Source organism: Microtus oregoni, unplaced genomic scaffold (assembly GCF_018167655.1).
Source record: "Microtus oregoni isolate MIOR12 unplaced genomic scaffold, Mior012 000033F_ref0000390, whole genome shotgun sequence".
NCBI classification, from domain to species: Eukaryota; Metazoa; Chordata; class Mammalia; order Rodentia; family Cricetidae; genus Microtus; species Microtus oregoni.
The window spans coordinates 17,047,478-17,071,829 of record NW_024543092.1 but is presented as its reverse complement, the minus strand read 5'-3'; the positions used below and the strand labels follow the sequence as shown (position 1 = coordinate 17,071,829).

General features: G+C 48.3%; 2 protein-coding genes and 1 pseudogene across 2 annotated transcripts in view; 2 read left to right on the top strand and 1 right to left on the bottom strand.

Moving 5' to 3' along the window:
• The window catches only part of Sytl3 (synaptotagmin like 3), a 56,424-nt gene that overhangs the window by 18,862 nt on the left and 13,210 nt on the right, over positions 1-24,352 (bottom strand). The window contains exons 3-7 of the mRNA XM_041680179.1: positions 22,105-22,169; positions 10,228-10,279; positions 9,050-9,119; positions 7,040-7,118; positions 3,907-4,031 (exon numbers count right to left, since the gene is read on the bottom strand). Coding sequence (XP_041536113.1) covers positions 3,907-4,031; positions 7,040-7,118; positions 9,050-9,119; positions 10,228-10,279; positions 22,105-22,169 — 391 coding nt within the window. The remainder of the gene's footprint in view (positions 1-3,906; positions 4,032-7,039; positions 7,119-9,049; positions 9,120-10,227; positions 10,280-22,104; positions 22,170-24,352) is intronic.
• LOC121466307 lies at positions 6,185-6,910 on the top strand (annotated as a pseudogene).
• On the top strand, positions 22,768-23,474 carry LOC121466450 (ran-specific GTPase-activating protein-like). Its single transcript, XM_041680178.1, has one exon. The coding sequence runs from the start codon at positions 22,768-22,770 to the stop codon at positions 23,377-23,379; it is 612 nt and encodes a 203-aa protein (XP_041536112.1). The 3' UTR covers positions 23,380-23,474.

The window sequence follows — 24,352 nt, the reverse complement described above, 5'->3', positions numbered from 1 at the left end:
AAACTTCTGGCTGCTGCATAGGAAGACACACTTGTGTTTGGATCAATGCGCACACCCTACACACCAGCAGGACCCTAAAGTAGAATCGTTAGGGATCATTGCCAGCATGGACAGGTGGGCTCCTATGAGTTATAGAAAGTACTAAAAATGTTTAAATTCTGGCTTTAATAATGATCATGTCATGAAATTACATGAAATATAGTATTTATACTGAAAAAATTTTTACTTCTAACATGCCCATAAAAAGAAAAAATAAGTCTTTAGATTGTATTTATTCCTTTTTGGTAATAATTAGTATTTCTTCTATCGTGTTACAGCAGTATTCCTCAATAGCCACTAACCACATGGGGGTGGAGCCAGTTCAAATCAGCTGAAGTAAAATACAATAAACTAGGTTCCCAGCAGCACCATGCTGCGAGGGAGCCTGTGCAGTGGAGACTATGAGGCCAGGATGATGGAGCCACAGCCCCTCTGCAATTCCTTGCTTGGATTCCTCAATCCTCACAACTCAGACATCCTCTGGGCTGGGACTGCCTGGGAGGCTCTGAACCAAGGACTCAGGCAGCAGGGGAGGGATATCCCAAGGATGCCATGTGACACCAACATTCAGAATACCAACAGTGAGGCCTAAGGGAACTTGAGATACCCTGCAGGGGGCACATTTCAAACAAGTGAGAAAAGAACACCTCTCATGGCAGGAGCTAGGGGAGGGGCTGGCACTTCAAGTAGGTTTGGCCTCCTCCTTCTGACCACACTGTCTTCTGCTGGCTCTCTGCTCCCAAGTCCTCATCTTTAATGGGGACAAATCCTACAGAACTGCTCTAAAGATGAAGAGCAACATGGTCTCTCTGCAGAGGACAGTGCCCGGCATGAGGACTGCCCTTGGTCAGCGCCACCATCGGACTAGCTTCGTCTGATCTGGCAAGTGTGCCATCTGGAGTTCCCTTCCTTGAAGCCTCCTCCTTCAGACCTTCCCTTGTCCTCAGGGCGGAAATGAAGCAGTCTAGAAATGAGCAATATCTGAACGTAGGCTCTACTCCTGGCACCATCGTTCCCTACATGTGAGCTGCTGGTTGGTCGGCCTCTGAGTCAAGATCAGGTTTCTGACCGTGGTCATGAGTGATTCTATTCTGTGGTTAGATAGGCAACTACAGTGCCCAGAACAAAGGACTTTAAAAGAGGACTTTGTGCTAGCCCCCACCTGCCCATGGATCCTGTGCTAGCCCCCACCTGCCCGTGGACCCTGTGCTAGCCCCCATCTGCCCGTGGATCCTGTGCTAGCCCCCATCTGCCTGTGGATCCTGTGCTAGCCCCCACCTGCCCGTGGACCCTGTGCTAGCCCCCACCTGCCATGGATCCTGTGCTAGCCCCCACCTGCCCGTGGACCCTGTGCTAGCCCCCACCTGCCCATGGATCCTGTGCTAGCCCCCATCTGCCCATGGACCCTGTGCTAGTCCCCACCTGTCTGTGGACCTTGTGCTAGCCCCCACCTGCCCGTAGACCTTGTGCTAGCCCCCACCTGTCTGTGGACCCTGTGCTAGCCCCCATCTGCCCGTGGACCTAATGTTAGCCCCCATCTGTACACTTGAAAAGGATGGCTCCAGGGAGCCACTGTGAGCAGATATGTTTGCACTTGAGAATTTTAAAGCCCTGTCAGCTGAGCACATCACAAATATTTGAGACATGTGTCACTAGAAAACCATCAGCATCAGTAACTGTTTATCTCCCAAAGCTCAGCAGAAAGGTATCAGAGACTCCACATCTCATACTCGGTGAGATCAGTGATGTGGGAGTCTGTGCATCTCACACCTAGTGAGGCCACAGTGATGTGGGAGTCTGTGCATCTCACACCTAGTGAGGCCACAGTGATGTGGGAGTCTGTGTATCTTACACCTAGTGAGGCCACAGTGATGTGGGAGTCTGTGCATCTCACACCTAGTGAGGCCACAGTGGTGTGGGAGTCTGTGCATCTCACACCTAGTGAGGCCACAGTGGTGTGGGAGTCTGTGTATCCCACACCTAGTGAGGCCACAGTGGTGTGGGAGTCTGTGTATCTTATACCTAGTGAGGCCACAGTGGTGTGGGAGTCTGTGTATCTCACACCTAGTGAGGCCACAGTGATGTGGGAGTCTGTGCATCTCAAACCCAGTGAGGCCACAGTGATATGTCTTCATATGTCTCTCAGTGTAAAACAGGGCTATGATGGAGGAGGGTCATCTGTCTATCTGTTGCTTTCGTTGGCTAATTAATAAAGAAACTGCTTGGCCTGATAGGTCAGAACATAGGTAGGCGGAGAAGACAGAACAGAATTCTGGGAGAAAGAAAGCTGAGTCAAGCAGACGCTATAACTCTCCTCTCCAAGATGGACGCAGGTTAAGATCCTTCCTGGTAAGCTACCACCTCGTGGTACTACACTCATTAATAGAAATGGGTTAATTAAGATGTGAGAGTTAGCCTGTAAGAGGCTAGAGCTAATGGACCAAGCAGTGTTTAAAAGAATACAATTTGTGTGTTATTTCCGGGGCTAAGGTAGCCGTGAGGGAGCTGGGCGAGAACGCAGCCGCCGTTCCAACTACAGGGCTACATTTAATCTCCAGTTTGTTGGATTGATAGTGGTTCTCAACCTTCCTAATGCTGCAACCCTTTAATACAGTTCCTCATGTTGTAGTGACTCCCAACCATAAAGTTATTTTCATTGTTACTGTATAACTATAATTTTGCTACTGTTTTTTTTAAATATTTATTTATTATGTATACAATATTCCATCTGTGTGTATGTCTGCAGGCCAGAAGAGCACATCAGACTTCATTATAGATGGTTGTGAGCCACCATGTGGTTGCCGGGAATTGAACTTAGGACCTTTGGAAGAGCAGGCAATGCTCTTAACCACTGAGCCATCTCTCCAGCCCCTAATTTTGCTACTGTTAAGAATAGCAATGTAAATACTTTTTGGAGACAAAGGTTGCCTCAGGACCCATGACTTGAGAATCTCTGCTCTAGAGCAAGTTCTAGAAGGTTAAGTTCTCCACCATTACAAAAAGGACAGTCTGGGGACATCAAGGATGGACTCACAGGCATAGAGGAGGGACACGGGTCCTACAGAGCCCACAGTTAGACTGGAAACAACAGGTGCTGGCATCTGCCTGCCAGGTCACCTGGGCTGGATTTGAACCCAAGTATTTGACTCCAAAGTCAGCATTATCTGGAGTTCAGTGCACCTGCTTTTAGTTTAACCCATTCAGTAGAGGGCATTGCGATGTCCTCCCTACCCGCTCTCCTTTCCCAGTGAGCTCTCTCGCTTTAGACCCCAGGGGAGGAGCTGTGCTCCTGCTCCCTCACTCTGCGCAGAGCTTATGTGTTCACTTTCCACCAGAAGCCGAGCCCAACCAAAGGTTTTTTGCCGTGAATGGAAGTCAGAAGGCCTCCCCATGAGAAGAGACTTGTAGATCCCAGAAAATGGCAGGTCAGCCCTGCAGGTGAGGCCTGCTTTTGGATAGCACTGAAACCAGAAAGAAGCAGCCCTGGGAGCTTGGGATTGGGTAAAAGTCTGTCGCTGATCTAATTCTCCATGGTGATCTTGAATCATCATTATTCTTTTCTTTTTCAGGGGAGTCTCACATTGTTGCTCAGATTGGTTATAATCCCTTGATTCAGACAAACCTCCTGCCTCAACTTCCCAAATAACTGGGGATGCAGGCACGGGCTAGATCATCTGGCTTGACCTCAAACTCTTGCTTCCTTTGGTCAGGTGTGTCTGAATACAGATTATACCTACTTAGGTTTTCCCGGCCGATTGAAGCTTTCTATCAATAAAAAAGCAAATGTAGAGGGCAATAAGCCAGAAAAGAGGATATGAAGAGGACACGAAGGCGCTAGGCGCAGAGGCCCAGCAGGTCAGTGCATACCCTGGAAGTAACATTGACTGCTGTGTCAGACTGGCTCCGCCTCTCCGTGTGGACCACACACTGCCTGGGATCCATAGCGAGAAGATGCTTCTCTGAAGTCATATCATTCTGGGACTTGGAGAGCTCTAGAAGACAAGGGGTGACAGTTGGGAGTATGAGATTTTGCCAAGACGTACAGATCCTGAGGGACAGGCAGACAAGAAAAGACGACTAAGCAAGGGTGGCAGGTCCACAGCAGAACAAAGGGCACTGGGTGTGACTGTGTGCCAGAGGCAGGAAGAGGAAAGGCTAGCCCCTTCGAAGGTCCACACTGGCTGCATGCCTCTGTGGGCAGCCATGGTCAAGGTGGGGTTCAGAGGGAAATTCTCGTCCAGCTTCCCTGTGCCCCAAACCATTGTATGGTCAACCACCTGTCCTGAAACAGACTGTTGGCCTAAGACTTTCTCTTGTGACTACAGGAAGGGGGAAGATTAGAGATGGCCTGAGGCTAGAAAGAGTACTCACACTTTGGGTTTCTCAGTACACTAGTGCCCAACCTTTTGGCTTCCGTGGGCTGTGCTTGATGAGGGACACACTTGGGACACACATTAAATTGACAATGAACAAAGCATAAGGGAGGGAGCCCCACACAAGTGAAGGCTCTGTATTCCATCCAGATTCTTCCTCAAATCCAGATCCCCTTCCCAGAGCTCCCCACCCATCTTCATAGCTGTACTTCACACTCTAGAGATATAATTTGAATTACTTATGCTACTTTAAAATGTTTTTTAGCCACATTAACAGGTGACATTAACTCTGCACTTCATTAGACACAATATTCAGATTGTCAAGATAGATTGCGAATATTAAAGTTACTTGTGAGACCATCCACTAACTGTACAATTCTCTGGAATCTAGGATGTCATTCACTCCAGCTGTGCTCCTTGCCACTGTCCCCTGGGAACTCCTGAGCATCGTGTGCGCCAGCCTCCCTCTGTCCACTGGTCCACACATGGAAACATCCAGATGATCCTGTGCTACCATTGCCTGGTGGCTGCCTGCCATCCGCACTGTCCAGGGAGAGCGTGGGAGGTCTCCTTTCCTTGACATGGATTCCTGACCTGCTTCCCGAGCCAAGGGCACCCAGTTTGCCAGTCTTGCTTCCTAGCCACTCTTCTTTGAGAGCCACACCACCCCAGCATTCTCAAGTCTACCATCCAGAAGTATCCTGGGGGGCATCAGTTGTCAGCAACTGGAAAAGACCAGCATATGGCAGAGATCGATGACAGCCACCTACAGCAACCTGGATGCTAAGGGCACAAAAGACTCTCAAGTCTGGCCATTGGTAGGCACCATCTGCCATAAGCCTGCTCACACTACTTTGGGGCTGTGCCTGTTTGGCCCATTTCAAGGGCCCATTTTCAAGTAGAGAAGAACCTGAGAAGTTTGGAGTTCTGACAAGTATCTCTCTACATCAGTAGGATTGGTGGCGTGTGGGCAGAAAGAAACACAGTTGGCTCCCAAGTAAGAGTCAACCCAACCCCCTGTCTGTCTGCTAAGGGGTCTCATAAAGAACTGGAATCTTTCTCCTAGGTGCTTTGGACCACACTGGCAGACAGAGGGTGCTGCTCTGGGGCAGCATTCTCAAATCCTGTGGTTCCAAACCAACTTTAGCATCCTGGGCCACGAGTTCAACCCACGAGTTCATCAGGTAACATCTGAGGCCTCACAGAAGCTTCCCCACTTTGCCATAATCCAACTCCCTGATGTTTCCATCAGTGAATTTGAAAAGTGCTCTTGATTGATGACTTTCCTTGTATTGGTACCACAAAACTGCCATGAAACCTTTACTGCTTCTCATTGTGGGATTTGGGGTAACCTGAGCCACGCATCTTTGTCTGCAGAACAAACTGACCCTTTGGAATGAGAGCGGTGTTTCTCACGTGGACTTGGGGAGGGATCTGATTTAGAAGACTGTCATGGGACTAACACCAGTTTTGCAGAGAACAGACCGCTGTCACAGCCAGGCTGATATCCTCAGAGGGGCAAACAGGCCCTTGAAAGTCAACTATTTCCTCCTCCTGAAAGAGACCCAAGACAGCCCACTGCTGATGGGAAGAGCCTGGCTTTCATCTCAGCTGTCTGTGTGGTGGGGCTTGTGTGGAATACTGATGACTAATTTAAATCCAGTTGTAGTTGGCTTGGAAGCCATAACAACAATGAGACCATCACAGGCAACTGCAGAAAGTGGGCGGTAAATGAAGACAAAGAGAGTGGAGACCCTTCTGGAAGGATTGCCATGACGGCTGTCCAGGGAGAGCAGCAGGTCCAGTGCAAGCTTGTCCTGGTGGGCGACGGCAGCACCAGGAAGTGCCACTTGACTGGCAAGTTTGAGAAGCTGTCTGTAGCCACCCTGGGCATGGAGGTGCACCTGCTGGTCTTTCATGACAACAGAGGACCCATCAGGTTCAACATGTGGGACACAGCCAGCCAGGAGTGGTTTGGGGGCCTGCGTGATGGCTACTACATCCAAGCCCAGTGTGCCATTATAATGTTTTATGTATCGTCAAGAGTGAGTTATAAGAATGTGCCTAACTGGCATAGAAATCTGGTGTGTGTGTGTGTGTGTGTGTGTGTGTGTGTGTGTGTGTATGAAAACATCCCCATCGTGTTATGTAGTAACAAATTGGATATTAAGGACACAAAAGTGAAGGCAAAATCTATTATCTTCCACCAAAATTAAAATCTTCATTATGACATTTCTGCCAAAAGTAACTACGACTTTGAAAAGTGTCTCCTCTGGCTTGCCAGAAAGCTCACTGGAGTTTGTGGCCATGCCTGCATTGAAATTCACCAGGAAGAAGAATGGACATGTGGAAGATACTGGGCTTGCAAAGCCAGAAAAGCCAAGGTTTTGGATTTTGCTAGGTATTTTGTGTTTTGTTTTCATTCCTCTGGAATTCTTTGTGCTGCTGAGCTGGAAAGGTTTGGGCAAGACAAGCAGGAGTCAGAACAAGGCCAATAGACCGAAATGGCGCCTGCTCTCCTCAAGGAGCCAGAGGCTGATCCACTGACCCACGGCTTTCCCACCTGCGGCTGCCTGGGCTGACCTGCACAGGGCTGGATAGAAGAACACATCCTGAGTATCACTTACTTCTCATCTGGGTGGTGACAGACAGAAACAAGTTTTCCACGGACTTATTAAATCCTCTGAAGTGACCAAGTTCCTGTAACTAAAACAGACACGGGACAATGAGCTGTTAGCCCACCACCTGTGTTTGCCCCACCATCTCCAGGCTGCCAGCCCCCAACACTACAAGCAGGAAGGGGTGGGAAGGGATGCACAGCCCCCAGGAAGTAGACATCCCTGGCACTTAGCCATCTTCCTCTGTGTTTTGCAGCCTTGTTAAAGGATGGAGCGCTATCAATAGGTAGTTCACAAGACAACTACCTCTTAGGATGACTGACATTTCATTGGCTCAGAGCTAATTACTGCTTGTTTGACCTTCTTTTCCTAGCCCTCCACAAATTCTATGTAGAAGGTACAGGATGCAGGTGACATGGGGGTTGAGAGTACCATAAGAGGGAAGGTGACTAGCGTAGGGACAGAGTACTGTCTCCCAAAATGGATCATAGAAAAGGGAAAACAGTAACTTTATTCAGATCTCATCCATCCATCTACCCACTCACTGTCTACCCATCTATCTACCTGTCCACCCATTCTTTATCCACCTACCTGTATGTACCCAACCACTCATCTGCCTACCTATTCATCCATTCATCCATTTATATATCCATGTGTCCAATGTCTGTCAACACACCCATCCATCCAGTTTCTACTTGTCTATCCACCTGCCTCAACATTCTATGTACCCATCCACTCACCTACTCAACAATCCATGCATCCATCCATCATATATGCTTCCATGCATGCACCTACCCAGCTACCCTTCTACCCACCTATCCATCTGCCCACCTATGCATCTGCCAACCTACCCTTCTGCCCACCTACCCTTCTGCCCACCTACCCACCTATCCACCTACCCTTCTACCCACCTACTCACCTACCCACCTACCCACCTATCCACCTATCCATCTACCCACCTACCCACCTATCCATCTACCCATCTACCCACCTACCCACCTACCCTTCTACCCACCTACTCACCTATCCATCTACCCACCTATCCACCTACCTACCTATCCACCTACCCTTCTACCCTACTATCCATCTACCCACCTACCCATCTACCCACCTACCCACCTATCCATCTACCCACCTACCCACCTATTCATCTACCCACCTATCCATCTACCCACCTACCCACCTATTCATTTACCCATCTACCCACCTATTCATCTACCCACCTACCCACCTATTCATTTACCCATCTACCCACCTATTCATCTACCCACCTACCCACCTATCCATCTACCCACGTACCCACCTATTCATCTACCCATGTACCCACCTATCCATTTACCCAGCTACCCATATATCCGCCTATCCATCCTTCCAGAGTTCATCCATTCACCCAAAAATATGTCCTCAGAACACAATCCCCAAGGTGTCTGTGAACTTGGAAAACAACGAACATGTTTCCATCACTCAAATGGTCATGTATATTATCCCACGTAAGACATAACTGCTCCCTCTAATGCGCAAATCGATGCAGGTAATCAAAACCATACAATTCCCTGGCACTCCAGTTTCCAAGCACACACAGACACATCCTGCATGGGAGACAGTTATTTCCACTTCTCAGGTGGAGAACCAAGTAACTGAGATCCCACAGCTAAATTCTTTGGACAGAACTGGTTCTGGCCCCCGTAGAGCCAGCAAACACTGACTCATCGCCACAGGCACACCACTTACACACACACCCACAACCTGCTGTGTACACATGTCAGACCCACACACACTTAAAGGCACACTACAGAGGCGGGGATGGAAGCTGCGACAAGAGCCAGGACAAGATGTCTCAGGGCACGAGCAGAAGGAGCCAGCTGAGACTGCAGATGGTCCCTGGCAACGGAATGAAAAAGAAAGCACTTTTCAGCTCCAGCTCTAGGTAAGTCAGGTCCACTGGCCCAATTCTCCAGCAGCCTCCCCTGGCCTTCCTTCCCTGCTTCCCACCCAGGGACCCGCCGACAGACAAGTTACCCTGCCAGGGCTGCCGCTACACTGGCTCTCGCTGAGCGGTGGTGGCGTCGGAGGGACCACAGAGATTTTGCTGCCAAGGAAAAAGACAATAATGCCTTAGATCTATGTGAGTTACTAGTTCACATGTATTCAAATGTGTGACTTTACCATTTGAGTGCTTAGCTTTGTTTGGGTCTAATTCCCTTTTAAAGAAAATGGCCCAGCAGCACGGTTTGGCCCTGCTTTTCTGTGCAGGTGCTGTGTGCTGGTGTCTCAGAGGGACATAAAGGTTTCATAGCTCGTCACATTCTGAAGCCACTAGGGGACTCTGACTCCCACACTGAGCTGCTCCTGGACCCATGCTTCATATGTGGAGTCCTATCTGGACTCTGTATCCTTAGTACAAACCACACCAGCAGAAGGGCCAAATGTGAAGCGGGGAAAACCAAACAAAAAATTAAACATACTTTGAGAAAAACTGGAAGCGTGAGCTAAAAGAACCAATGGGGGACTGGAAAAATAAAGTAAGAAGCTGGTGTGGTCACAGCCTGTAAACCCAGTGCTGGGCAGGCTGAGGTAAGAAGATTGCCAGAACTTCATGGCCAGTCTGGGCTACATAGCCATGACCAGACCACGAGGCTACATGTATAGGGAAGGAAGGGGAGGTTCTAAGTTTTGAGACCAGATAAATTTTATCATGGGCCAACAAAAGTCAGCGCCCGTGGGAATTCTCGGCGCCGCTCACTAACCTCAGCAGGACAGGCAGTGCGACCCCTGCTGCTTCGAGGCTGCGGGGATTCAGAACCCTGTGCAGAGGCCACCATTTCTCAGAGCACTGGCCATGGGCAACAGGTATTCCCCCCCCCCCCCCCCCACAGATATATTAGGGATATTCCTGGCACCCGGGAAGATGCCAAAGGAAGGGAAATAAACACAACTGTTTGGTTTAGAAGGTCTCAGATGCACCATCAAAAATGCTATTTCATTTTTTACAGCATCGCAGGAGAAGCTGAGGGGGAAACACTGTGTAACAATAGGATTGCTAGAAGGTTCCTCATAAATCTGGAAGCTCATCTCAATCTTTTCCAAGAACTTTTGAATTTTTTGAAAAGTCGTGTTCCCAAGCAGTGACCTCTGGAGGTCTGGACTCATGAGCTCTTTCAGGACGTCCTCTGAGCTCCGCCGTCCCAGGCACTCACCTCAGCCTCTGATAAGATTGCAGGAGCTTCGCCCCAGCCGTCTCATGTTTACCTGGAGGAGAAACAAGCCAAGGGCAGTCAGGGCTGAGAACACGCTGTAGGTGGCACAAACACTGGCCTCAAAACACTAAGATTATTCTAATATCACTTGTGGTATTAAAAAGAGACAGATCCTTTTGGGGGGTGACAGAAATGCTCAAAGTTGGGTTGCAAAAGACAGGTGAAGTGGCTCAGCAGGCAAAGGCCACCAAACCCACAAGGTGAGCTTCATCCCCCAAATCCACAGGGTGCAAAGAGAGACTACTCCTCCAAGTCGTTCTCTGATCAGTACCCTCATACCTGGCGCACACACACACGCACACGCACACACACACACACTCACCCACACCATTAATCAACATAGGGCTGAAGAAATGGCTCAGCAGTTAAGAGCACTGATTCATCTTCTAGAAAACCTGGATTTGATTCCCAGCGCCCACATGGCAGCTCAAAACCATCTGCAGCTCCAATTCCAGGCGATTCAATGCCCTCTTCTGACCTCTGTGGGCACACATGCAGAGCATAGACACACACAGGCAAGACACCTATACACAAAATATAAAAAATAATGAACATAAAAACATAACTCTAGGGAGCTGGAAACACGGTCCAGTGGTTAAGAGAACTGGCTGTTCGCAGCACCCACATGGCAGCTCACAATTGTCTGTCACTCCAAGATCTGACACACTCACACAGATATACATGCACATCAATGTACTAATGTACTAATATACAATAAACTAAAAATAAATAAATCATTTAAAAATGTAATTCTGGATGGTGGGGATTATTGTGCAGCCTTCCATCCCTGGAGAACCACCGACTTGTTAACTCTCCTACACACCCCACAATCCATCATGTCTGGGACTGCTTCTATGAGACGCTAATGTTGAATTAGATTTTCTAAATCTGGGTAATTTGAAACAATCCTTTAAGTCCCCCAGTCCCTTTCCCCCAGGAAACGCTGCCTACAAAATGCCCCTTGTGATGAAGACTTAAGCTAATCTCTTTAAAAAATGTAATCTACTTATTTCTAGTTAGTGACTAATAATTTCCCAGAGCAGACTGCACCTGCCGTAGTAACCCTTTTTATTTCCTCGCGTACCACTACCCCCTCCCCGAATACAACTCTGCCTGTCCATGTTCCTGTGACCACAGTGGTTCTTAGCTACTAGCAAGGAGGGGGGATGGGAGGAACTACAGTATGGGACCATGTTGGCAGCTCATGGAACTTTCTAGAACCTCCATGCAGCCTGGCCCACCAAGGCTCTGGGAGAGCAAGACTGCTCTTGTGTTGCCTGGAAGATTTTAATTCATTGCACAAATCTGGATAGCAGAGCTACTTAAGGACACAACGACAGAGTGGGGTACTGAGAACAGCGGGCAGGCAGGGGCACCTCTAGGAGGGACAGACAACACCTAGCGTTAACCCTGATGTGAAGCTCCAACCCTCGAAGCAGGACGTAGCTCCAGCTCCATATCTGTAGCTGGGCTGCCTCCAGAAGAGACCGGAATCTTAAAATCATACCTAAAGGATTTTTGTCTTCTTTTGTTTGAGACAGGGTCTGTGTAGCCCAGGATAGTCTGAGGAGATCTTGAACTTCAAACCCTGGTGCAGGACTAACAGGTGTACATCACTGTCCCTGATTTTATGTAGTGTAAGGGCTCAAACCCAAGGCTTCCGTACGTGAGGCAAGCGCTCTACCAACTGAGTCCTATCCCAGCCCAAATGTTTTGAACCTCTGTGACTGTGTATATTTTGGGGGCTTCATAGAAGTGTTCTAAAATAACTTGGGAGCACCCTCCTATGCTGGTCCACCAAGAAGAACTTCTCCAAGGCAAAACAAAAGGCCTCTCCCAAAGACAGGCAGCTAAACTGTAAAGCCAGAAGGCAACATATGGAGCTCCCCTCCCCTCATCTACAAGAGCTGCCTCGATGGCGGCGTCTGCGTAGAAACTGAGAGAGCCAACTTCACTGCACGGTGATGGTGGACAGGAAGGCAGAGGAGAGCAAGGAAAGGGGAGAAAGGAAGATGAGAAACTGGCACAATGCATACCCAGAAGGACCCCGGCCAAGACACAGGACAGTGAGCTCCAACACCCACTTCCCCTAGCCTGGGTTACCTGCTTGACCTTGGATGGCTACAAACCCAGCCCTGAGGCACGACCTCCAGCGCTGCTGTTCTCCCACACCCTCAAATCTGATGCTATCATCTGTCATCCTAGGCCTAAATCATGAGCCCTACATGGTGTCCTGGGTGTTCTTGCCTCGCCTGGGCTCCTCCGTGCCCTACAGCCCTTGCTCTTTCCACTCCAAATAGCATATCGTTTCTTCCTGCCTCTCTGGTTTACCTAGCCTGCACTTGACCTCTGCCTCCACAACTAATGTGACCCCACTTCTCTTGGGGCTGCTTCCACATGCATTCCTACCCCAGACTCCTACTGCACAGCTCTCTACTAACCCCCAGCCTGGCCCTCCCTGTTTCATCTGCTCCCGTGGCCACAGGAAGTGGCCTTGCTGCTGTGTCTGGCTCTCTGCTGCCCCCTGCAGGCTGTGGCAAGCTGTGGCCCAAGACCAAATGGGAAGCACTTACTGAGGGCTTCTGCTTGGAAAAACAGCCCTGACAGTTACTGAAGGGTACGCAGCTGTGTTCTGACAAAACGTTATGGACACTAACGTTCTAATTTAGTATCACTTATATGATCACAAATATTAACTTAGGGGCAGAAAGATGACTCAGTGGCTATGAGCACACCGAAGACCCAGGTTCAGGTCTCCGCACCTACGTGGTGGTTCACAAAACCTTCTGTAATTGTAGTTCCAGAGGATCCAATTTCCTCTTCTGACCTCCGTGGGCACCAGGAACGCATGTGGTGCACATTCACACACGATACAAAACACCCATACATATAAAGTAAAATAAAACTTTTAAAAAAATTCTTAGCTTAGCATAAGTTTGCTTCAGGTCCATGTGTCGTATGGCAGGGAAGTGGGGGGCTACCCAGAACCTCAGATCCACCCTCACTGTGTATCAGAACCTCCGTGACATGAGATCCCCAAATGAGGCCAATCGGGTGCACACAGCACATGGCCCCATGTGTGGCTTTTATTGATCCCCTGTTCACCCCCATTCCCCTCGCTCATTGCTTTTATTCAAAAACCACAAAGTCTTCATTCTGTTATTGTTATTGTTGTTGTTAACACGTTTCCAATTCCTGCAATTTCCTCTTCTGAGGAAATGTGTTCAGAGGCCGTTTCCTGGACCTCAGGGGAGTCGAGAGCAGCAGGACTGGAGAGGCCTGCAGCCTGCTTAGCTGCAGCAAGACCAGCTCCTATGGCCTGGGCTCCTTGCAGGACCATGCGATTGATCCTGAGGGCAGCTGACACACACACACACACACACACACACACACCAGTTTTAAATTAGAGGAATGTTCTTACTTTGGTCATGCTATTCTCCCCTTTTCCCAGGTAGGAAGACTATATGGAGATGGCTAGGTAGCAATGAGGCAGGGCTGGGGTGAAGCTTCTAAAAGCCAAGGACATGCCAGAGGCTGCCGGGAACCACCAGAGGCTAGACAAACACGGGGAAGTGTGGTCTCACGGTCACCTTGGTCTTTCTTGGGTTTTCAGCCTCTGAAACAACTAACAATAACTCTCCATTACTTGGAGCTATGAAAGTAACAAAGGCCTTATTGTGGTGTCCTAAGAAGCCAGTCTAGAGACCATCTGTAGTCACCACCTTCCTTTCCAGGGTCCCCTGATGCCTATTCTGTCCCATGTACTTGGTCCTGGTCAGGTAAGCTTCCCAGACAGACACACTGCACAACACACTTCGTGTTCTCCCTGAGCCTCTCTCAACTGAAACTGGACCTAGTCTGCCCCTCCTGCTCATGTCTCACAGCGATATGATGACTGTTGTGTGCTGTTAGCTTTCACCTCACACAGCCCAGAGTCACCTGGGTAGAGAATCGCAGTTGTGGAATTTACTAGACCAGGCTGGCCGCTGAGCCCGTCTCTTAGCATTGATGTAGGAAGGACCCAGCCCATTCTGGGCCCTGGATTGTGCAACCCTGAAGAAAGCCAGCAAGGTGTAAGAGGCAAGCACGTGAGAATGCATTCCTTTCTCTCTGCTCTTGCCCGAGGATACACGTGACCAGCTGCTTGAGCTCCTGCTTTGACTTCCCCTCAGTGATGGTCTGTGACCTGAAATTTTGAGCTAGATAAACCCTTCCCCCACCTAAACTGATTTTGACTGTTCTATCACAGCAACAGAAATAAACCTGGAACAATGAACAACCAACCATCTTTGAGAGGCTTGTCTCTCCCAGTGGTGACAGTACAGACCCCGTGCCTTCCCCATAGGAAGTGGGTGTATGTTCATAACTGCCATTAAAGTGAGAACTCTGAGGACATGAGCCTCATCTTTTTACCCCAAGTACCCAGGAGAAGGTAGCCCATACAAGGGGTGGTGGTTATGAATATAATGTTGACAGGAACCGACACAGACTCATAGTAACCTGAAGGCTCACTGAGTCTCCCTGACCAACAACTCAAAAGCCATAAAGAAGGGGAAGAGGTGGGTGAGGCGGGAAAGGTATTGGAGAGTGATCAGAATTATAGGCATTTGTAAAACTGCAAAAGAATAAATGAAATTGATTTTTTTAAAACAGAGTTTCTCTGTGAGATAATCCTGACTGTCCTAGAACTTGCTTGGTTGACCAAGCTGGCCTCAAACTCACAGAGATCCGCCTACCTCTGCCGGGATTAAAGGCGTGTGCCACCACTGCCCAGGCTAAACAGATTTTTTCTTTTTAATGGAAAAGAAAATCAAGAACCTGCTTTGGAAGATTACTATCTGCAGACATTGGGTAAAAGCAGAAAGTTTAAAGGTCCGGGTCTTACTTTACCTATTGATAATGAAATCTGATTATCTCTGCTCTATCCAGCTTGGTAGGACCAGTCTAAAGCTCAGGGGCCTGACAGGCACCCAGCCTTCTGGGAGCAACATTCTTAGGACCATCCCTCTGTGGTGTCGTGTCTGCAGGCTTTCCTCTTAAGAGGAATATCAAGAAAAAAAGCAATCAAACACAGGATCCTATCTTTTCTTTAATATAAGAAACAGAGGGCTGGAGAGATGACTCAGTGGTTAAGAGCACTGACTGCTCTTCTAGAGGACCTGGACTCAATTCCCCAAACCCACATGGCAGCTCACAACTGTAACTCCAAGATCTGACACTCTCACATGTGCAGGCAAAACACCAAAGCAAATAAAATAAAAAAAGAAATAAGACATTTTATCTCTGGAAAATAAATGATTTCACTGAAGATACTAATTTGTAGGAGTGTGAACTCATGGGAACTGTGAGTGAGTGTTACAGAACTAGCCTTGCTGAGTCTGTCTGATCTATCTGACAAATGGGGTGGGTGGGTGTTCACTGACGGAACAGAGGAGAGGACACACACACGGTCTTGAGCAGAGTTGTACACACTCAATGGAACCTATCTCTTTAAAATTCTTATTTGTTTAGTGTATGTGTGTGTGCGTGTGTATGAGAGACAAAATTTGGGAGTCAATCTTCTCTGTGAGGAGCTAGAGACCAAACACAGGCCATCAGACTTGGTTGTTGAACCATCTCTCCCCAGCCCAACTAACCATTGTCCTTTCTGTACAGAGATGGACCCCAGTGCCTCGTGCATGCCGGGCAAGCACTCTGCCATTGAGATGTCTCCCCGGCCCCTCTGCTGCTCTTCATTCATGAGCCCGGGCAAGCACTCTGCCATTGAGATGTCTCCCCAGCCCCTCTGCTGCTTTTCATTCATGAGCCCTAGCACTCATTTTGTCTGCAGAATCCTGTGACAAGACAGGTTCTGGCTAAGCTGCCTAGGTAGAAGCACAAGACTCTTAAAAGTTGTTTGAAAAATTAAATCCTGCTTGCTACGGAAGGGGATAAAGATCCCTGCACTTCCATAATGACCAACTGCAAAACTCATCCTGGTTTGTGATTCAATTGGCTACAGAGACAGTTAGCTGAGGGAGGGTGGAAGGCAGCCACCCTAAGTCATTTTATTTCCAGGTATTAACAACAGAAGTCTGATTATTTACAGAAGCATTTACCCTCTTTTAACTTGAGAAGAGTTGGTATTAAAGGTACTGATGCTGCTTTCTGATGTGTGTGTGCACGCACACGTGTGCATATGTACATGTGTATGCATGTGTGTATGTGTGTATGTGTGTGTGTGTGTGTGCATGTGTTTGAGACAGGATCTCACTGTATAGTCAACCTCAGCCTCTTGAGTGCTGGAACCACAGACAAGCACACAGCCTTTCATCTATTTTACACACACACACATACACATGCATGTGCGCGCGCACACACACACACACAAAATACTCAAGGGGTCAGGTAGTCCAGGCTTGCATCAAATTCACTCTGTAACTGAAGATGACCTTGACCTTCTGATGCTCCTGCTCCTGATGCCTAAATACTGGGATTACAAGCATGCACGACTGTGCTTCAATTTATATGGTGCAGAAAAGCTACAATTGGCACCAAAGTAAACATGCACTTCCAGCAACGAGCCAAAAGGCGGCGCCAGGAGTAAACGTGACTTCCAGTTTCAGATTCCAATGACTCAGGAAAATGTCCATCATGATTAACAGAGACACTTCATTAGTGGCTCTCAAACCCACAGTGCTCATAAGAACGCCCTGGCGACCTGCCTAACACAACCCTGTGAAGCCCCACCGGCCCACCTAACACACCCCAGGGTCTCACTGAACTGCACCATTAGTGTGGGAAGCCAGGAGCTGCAAACTTGAAACACTTTCAGCTGGTCATGAAGCCAGGGTCCCAGAAACCAATGAAAAGCCTGCACGCACCAAATACTGCGGACAGCAGATCCAGAGGGAACAATGCCAAGACAGCCAGGGAAGGCTCTAAAGACATGTCAGAGCTGGGAAGCTCTGGACACACAATGATTCCGATGAGGACAGAAAACCTCAACAACACTGGAAAATCAGGGGCTGGGGAGATGGCTCAGCGGGTGAGAACACTGGCTCCTCTTGCAGAGGACCTGGGTGCAGATCCGACACCCACATCAGGCACCTCCGGTTCCAGGGGATTCAACACCCTTCATCAGACACTATTATGTGGTACATATACATACATTCGGACATATACATAAATAATAATAATTTTGTTATTATTATTATTTTGGTTTTTAGAGACAGGGTTTCTGTGTGTAACAGCCCTAGCTGTCCTGGAACCAGCTCTGTAGACCAGGTTAGCCTCAAACTCACAGAGATCCGCATCTGCCTGTCTCTGCCTCCTGAGTGCTGGGATTAAAAGCGAGTGCCACCACTGCCTGGCATAAACTATTTTTTTATAAAAGCCACAAAACTAATTTAAAAGTTTTAGAAAATGTAGTATATCCTCAGAAAAAAAATAAGTGAGCCGAGATAACTAAATTTTTATACTGTGTGTGTGCAGAATGAGGAACTGGAGCTCATTTTTGCTTATTTTTAAACCTTTTTGATGCACACCGTCTATATACGCAGTATACACACGAGTGTGGGGTGCACACCGTCTATATACACAGTGTGTGCATGAGTGTGGGGTGCACATGGTCTATATACGCAGTGTGGGGTGCACACCGTCTATATACACAGTGTGTGCATGAGTGTGGGGTGCACACCGTCTATATACACAGTGTGTGCATGAGTGTGGGGTGCACACCGTCTATATACGCAGTGTGTGCATGAGTGTGGGGTGAACACCGTCTATATACACAGTGTGTGCATGAGTGTGGGGTGCACACCGTCTATATACGCAGTGTGTGCACGAGTGTGGGGTGCACACCATCTATATACGCAGTGTGGGGTGCACACCGTCTATATACACAGTGTGGGGTGCGACCCGTCTATATACACAGTGTGTGCATGAGTGTGGGGTGCGACCCGTCTATATACACAGTGTGTGCATGAGTGTGGGGTGCACACCGTCTATATACGCAGTGTGTGCATGAGTGTGGGGTGCACATGGTCTATATACGCAGTGTGGGGTGCACACCGTCTATATACACAGTGTGTGCATGAGTGTGGGGTGCACACCGTCTATATACGCAGTGTGTGCATGAGTGTGGGGTGCACACCGTCTATATACACAGTGTGTGCATGAGTGTGGGGTGCAACCCGTCTTTATACACAGTGTGTGCATGAGTGTGGGGTGCGACCCGTCTATATACACAGTGTGTGCATGAGTGTGGGGTGCACACCGTCTATATACGCAGTGTGTGCACGAGTGTGGGGTGCACACCGTCTATATACGCAGTGTGGGGTGCACACCGTCTATATACACAGTGTGTGCACGAGTGTGGGGTGTGCACGAGTGTGGGGTGCACACGGTCTATATAAACAGTGTATGCACGAGTGTGGGGTGCACACCTTGCACACTCACAGCTCTGTCAGTCCCCATCATGTTTTCCTCAGACAGGTTGTCTCACACATCTGGAGACCCGTGGCCTGGGAGCCTTAGTGATCCCTCCCCCTAGTCCTGGGGCTACAGGCACAGACACGGTCACACTAGCTTTCTATGTGGGTTCTGGAGACTTTGAACCCAGAAGCTTATAACTGAGCAGCAAATGCTCGCTGAGCCGTCCTGCCAGTTCTCTTGTCTTTTGAGAGGTTGGCACAGTCAACATTACCACAATCTATCTCTACCACTCTTTATTATGACTCCATCTAGTCCGCTTTCACAGGAATTTCGGTAACGTTGATCTTAAATGGCACATATCGAATAGAACCATTAAGGGAGAAATAAGTAAAGCACATAAAAAGGGAAATGGTGCTGAGGGCGTAATGATCCCTGGAACAGTAGCTAAAGATTAAACTCGGCTCTAGGTTTCCAACGATACAAAGGAAAAGCACCAAACCTTAGCCCGAGGTGTGCGCTCGTGGATAGGATACAGCCTTTATCGTCAAATAGCCCTGCCTACCCAGCCCACAATCATAACTTGGCTGAGCAAATGGTGGGGACATCTGAGGGAGGATGAGCTGTGGTCAGCAGAAACCACACGGTCCATGATGTGTAAGTATCTGGAAAATATCCTTCACGAAGTATTGCATAGAGAAATACCAGGTTAAAACGGAAGATGAATTGCTCTAATCACACGAATATCATAGAAGAGTGTCATCAATCATTTTTGTGCCTAAGTCTCTTGATTCACGTGGATAATTAAACATTTTAGTGCATTTTAATATAGTGCGTCGGGGGGTGTCAGAGGACGGAATTGAACTCAGGTTGCCCACATGGGGAAGGGTGGGCAGAAACAACGTGTAACAGAACATTAGCAACCATTCCGAGAGAAGCGGCTCTGCTTCTCACATCGCCACCCTCCCTTTCCTGCTCCTCCTCTTCATCTCCAATCCCCTCCTGAACCCTCTTCTGATGGGAGGCTGAACTCAGGGTCCCACACATGCCAGGCGAGTGTTCTATGAAGCCTTATCTCCAGTCAGCCTCCCTTTCTGATTTTTGAATGGATACATAGTACTTACATCAAAACAAAAGCACAATGGAATCTGATATGACGCTTCCGAGAGGCCTAGAGTATTGGGAGAAGAAAGCCGGCCCGACCCACCAAGCACACCAAGTGAAATGGCTTCCTAGAAGGTGTGTTGACAAAACATCACAAACCACTCCTGTGCCCCTGCATGAAACCAGCTATCCTCCCTCTGAGAACGCTCTCCTAGGGAGTCACACAGCACTGCCAAGACCTCTTTACAAGATGCTCCTCACAGTGGCCTGCCATGTGAAAATCAAATAAAAGGGTATAATGCCTGCCAGTAGGGGACAAGTTGAACCAATTGCTGTCATCGATACATTTCCGACAATGGCTGGGGTGGTTTGAAGAAGAAAGGTCCCTCATAGGCTCATGTATCTGACTAAGTGGCCCCCAGCTGGTGATGCAGTTTGGGGAGGCAATGGAGCCTTGCTGGAGGAAGGATGTGGGTGGTGAGGGTTTCTAGTCTGGTCCCATGCCCTATTTGTACAATGTCTCTCTGTTTCCTGTTTGTGGCTACAATGTGCTTAGCCACCAAACTGCTCCTGCCACTAACCATGCATTGTCATCGCTGCAATGATGACCTCCACCCACCTGGAACCATGTGCCAAAATAAACCTCTTCTCCCTTTCTTCTTTTCTCTGAGACCGGGTCTCACTGTGCAGCCCTGGCTGTCCTGGTACTCGCTCTGTAGACCAGGATGGCCTCAAACTCAAATATCTGCCTGCCTCTTATCTCCTGAGTGCTGGGATTAAAGGGTCCCACCATCACCACCTGGCCAAACCCCTTCATCTTAAACTGCCTTTGCTTTGATGTGTTTTACCACAGCAAGAGAAGTAACAAAATGTCATTCCCACCCCCAAGTCCTTGGGTCTCATTCATGTGAGCCCAGCATGCTACCTAATATAGCCCCAGGCACTAATCTTTTAAACTGACTTATTTAACTTGTATTTAGCGTTATTATCTTTTGTGTGTGGATGCGTATAGGTGTGTGGGAGCCATGCACTTGCCATGAGTGCCTGTGAAGTTGGAGGAACACCTCTGGCATTAGTCCTCACCTCTGTCCTGTTGGAGGGAAGGAGGGAGGGAGGGAGGGAGGGAGGGAGGAAGGGACCTGCTAATTACCACTGCACACAGGAGACAGCTGCTATTGGTCCTCAGGTGTTCCCTGTCTTATTTGATGCAGTCTCTCTCACTGGCTCGGAACTTGCCCGATAGGGTAGGCTGGCTACCCAGCAAACCCTAAGGATTTGCCTATCTCTGCCTCCGTAAGGATTACAAGCTTGGACCACATGTCCAGCCTTTTTCTGAGGTGGGTTCTGGGGCCGGAGCTCAGGTCCACATCTGCTTTATCAACTGAGCCCAGATCTAAGCTAAGTATTTTTAATTCAGGATCACGAACAAAACACTGGATGAAAAGATTTCAAAAAGATTTTTTTAAATGAAAATATAGAAAAGCACTTGCAGAGAGAAATGGAAGCGCGCAAAAGTGCCTTGCAACAATCACAGAAAACCAGGCAGAAGGCAGCTGCTGCACAGCAGTCCAGAACAACCCCAGAAGCTGGAAGTCTGGCAAAGCAGAGATTGAGTGAGTTAGACTGGGCAGAGCCTCAGGCAGAGGTAACCAATCGACTTGGTTCATAACAGGAATGCTCAGATAGATGGAAGGGACAGACCAGCTGTCAGGGCCTAGGCGCCACACACTCAAGTCCTGGGAGGTCGCTCCTGTGGTCTGAGGTCCTGTATTAGGTCCCAAGAAGCCAGATCAAACAGAAACAGAGTCACTCATGCTAAAAGGCCTAAGGAAGAAGAAAGATCCCAAATAGACAGACATCCTGGAGACGAAAGAGTCCTCTTGACCAGAGTTGTATACGTCAGCCCTTACAACCCATTTACAGCAATAAAGGAACACTCACCATGGGTTTGAGTTCTCACCAGAGTAAGGAAGCTGAAGTAACCGGGTGCTAGCCACTGAGCTTGTCCCTGCCTTGCAAACCCCACTCGCTGCCACTGCTTAGGGGTGACTGCTTACGGTGAAATCATTTGATTTTTGTACATCGGAGGCTGCCTCGGTTTGTGACGTGCAAGTTAAAGCCAGTCAGATCCGTCACTAAAAACACCGTCATTTCATGTTTTGACAATTCCAACACCATGAGGGTTTTTGACTTACAAACAAACAACAGCAAGCCAACAATAACCACAAAAATAACTCAGTACCAAATACTTTAAAACTAGAAAGGATCATCTTACAGGAGCTAAGGTGTTAGAGCACTTACCTTCAGTTGGAAATTTCCGGGCACGCTCTTCAAAGAACCATTCTCCAGTTTTGATTTTCACATTTCTGAAAAGCAAAAAGAAGTATTTTCTTGAGAGCAGGCTTCACTCTCCAGCTCAAGCTGACCTAGAACTCACTGTGCAGAGCCCAGGCCTCCCGCTCACAGCACGCTCCTGCCTCAGCTGCTCGTGCTGAGGTAACAGCTGTGAGCCATTAAGACCTTTACAGATACCTGTTTTTTAAACAATAGTGTGATTTTTGTAAGGGCGCTTTGCCTGCATGTGTGTCTGTGTGCCACACGCGTACCTGGTAACTTCCGAGGCCAGAAGTGTCAGATTCGTGGGAAATGGAGTTACAGGCAACTGTTACCCGCCGGGCCTGCCCCTGCCCCTGCCCCTACTCTAGGTAGCCATGGACATCCAACCTTTTGGCTTCTCTGGATCAACTGAATGAAGAAAAAAGGTCTTGGCCCACACATTCCGAAGTATCCAACCCCAAGGCCAGCTTTGAATGTGGCCCCAACACAAAACTGTGAACGTACTAAAAATATTCTGTGTGGGCGGACGGGCAGGAGACGCCGGCGCCAGACGCGGAGGAAAAGAAGCTGCGACCAGCCGCCCGGAGGCCGCCGAGCCAGCAATGCCTGAGCCGTCGCCGCGCCCCCATGGCGGCCACCAAGGACAGTCATGAGGACCATGATACATCCACAGAGAATGCAGATGAATCCAACCATGACCCTCAGTTCGAGCCAATAGTTTCTCTTCCTGAGCAAGAAATTAAAACACTGGAGGAAGATGAAGAGGAACTTTTCAAGATGCGGGCAAAGCTATTCCGGTTTGCTTCAGAGAATGACCTCCCAGAATGGAAGGAGCGAGGCACTGGTGATGTCAAACTCCTGAAGCATAAGGAGAAAGGGAACATCCGCCTTCTCATGAGGAGGGACAAGACTCTGAAGATATGCGCCAACCACTATATCACATCAATGATGGAGCTGAAGCCCAATGCTGGCAGTGACCGTGCCTGGGTCTGGAATACTCACGCCGACTTTGCAGATGAGTGCCCCAAGCCTGAACTGCTTGCCATCTGCTTCCTAAATGCTGAGAATGCACAAAAGTTCAAGACAAAGTTTGAAGAATGCAGGAAAGAGACTGAAGAAAGAGAAAAGAAAGGACCAGGCAAAAATGATCATGCTGAAAAGGTGGCTGAGAAGCTGGAAGCCCTTTCTGTGAGGGAGGCCAGAGATGAGGCTGAAGAGAAATCTGAGGAGAAGCAATGAATCTGTCCTTTTCCTTCCTTTTTCTTTTAAAAAAATTTCCCTGCCCTTTAAGGTTTGTTTTTATTCTGTTTTGTTTTCACAAGGGACTTTATAAAGAACTGAATTCCAACCTTTAGGGGTTTTTTCTTTTCTTTTTTTTTTTTTTAATTCTTTTCTCCTTAAGTTTTGACACCATTGAACATGACTTCAGAAATCCATTCCCCAGTAATGAAAATGTACTGTGCTAACTTTCTTTTCCATAGTGGAAACACTTATTTATAGTCATCAAAAATAGTGAATAAAAATACCTTTGAAAAAAAATACTCTGTGTGTGTGTGTGTGTGTGTGTGTGTGTGTGTGTGAGAGAGAGAGAGAGAGAGAGAGAGAGAGATTATTTTATAATTTATTCAATGCTCTAACTGCCCTCGTTTGTTTTCTGTGCTGTGGTAAAACACTGACTAGAAGCAGCCTGGAGGAAGAAAGATTTGTTTGGCTCCCAGCCCATCACCAAGGGAAGCCAGGGCAAGAACTCAGGCAGGAACTGAAGTAGCGACCACAGGAGAACACTGCTGACTGACTTGCTCTCTCTCAATGGTTTGTTCAGCCTGTTTTCTTAGATAATGCAAGACTACCTGCCCAGGGTGGCAGCACCCAGCACGGGTTTGGCCCTCCCATACCAATCATCGATTGAGAAAATGCCCCACAGACCCGTGCACAAGTAAATCCAATGGCTGCAGTTCTTTAATCGTGACTTCTTTTTCCGTTATCCTGACACAAACTAACCGGCACAGTAGTCTTTGTAGATGGCAACGTTGTGTCCAGAAGTCACTTAAAATAAACGTACTCTTACAACCCGAGAGCCATGGCTTGAACACTCCTGGAAGATAGTCCCTGCCTGAGGGAGGCTGGGATTATAAACATCGAACACCTGATTCTGCTTCTAGAAAGCACCAGCATTCATCTTTATGGTCTTCCACCCTCCTAATGCTGAATT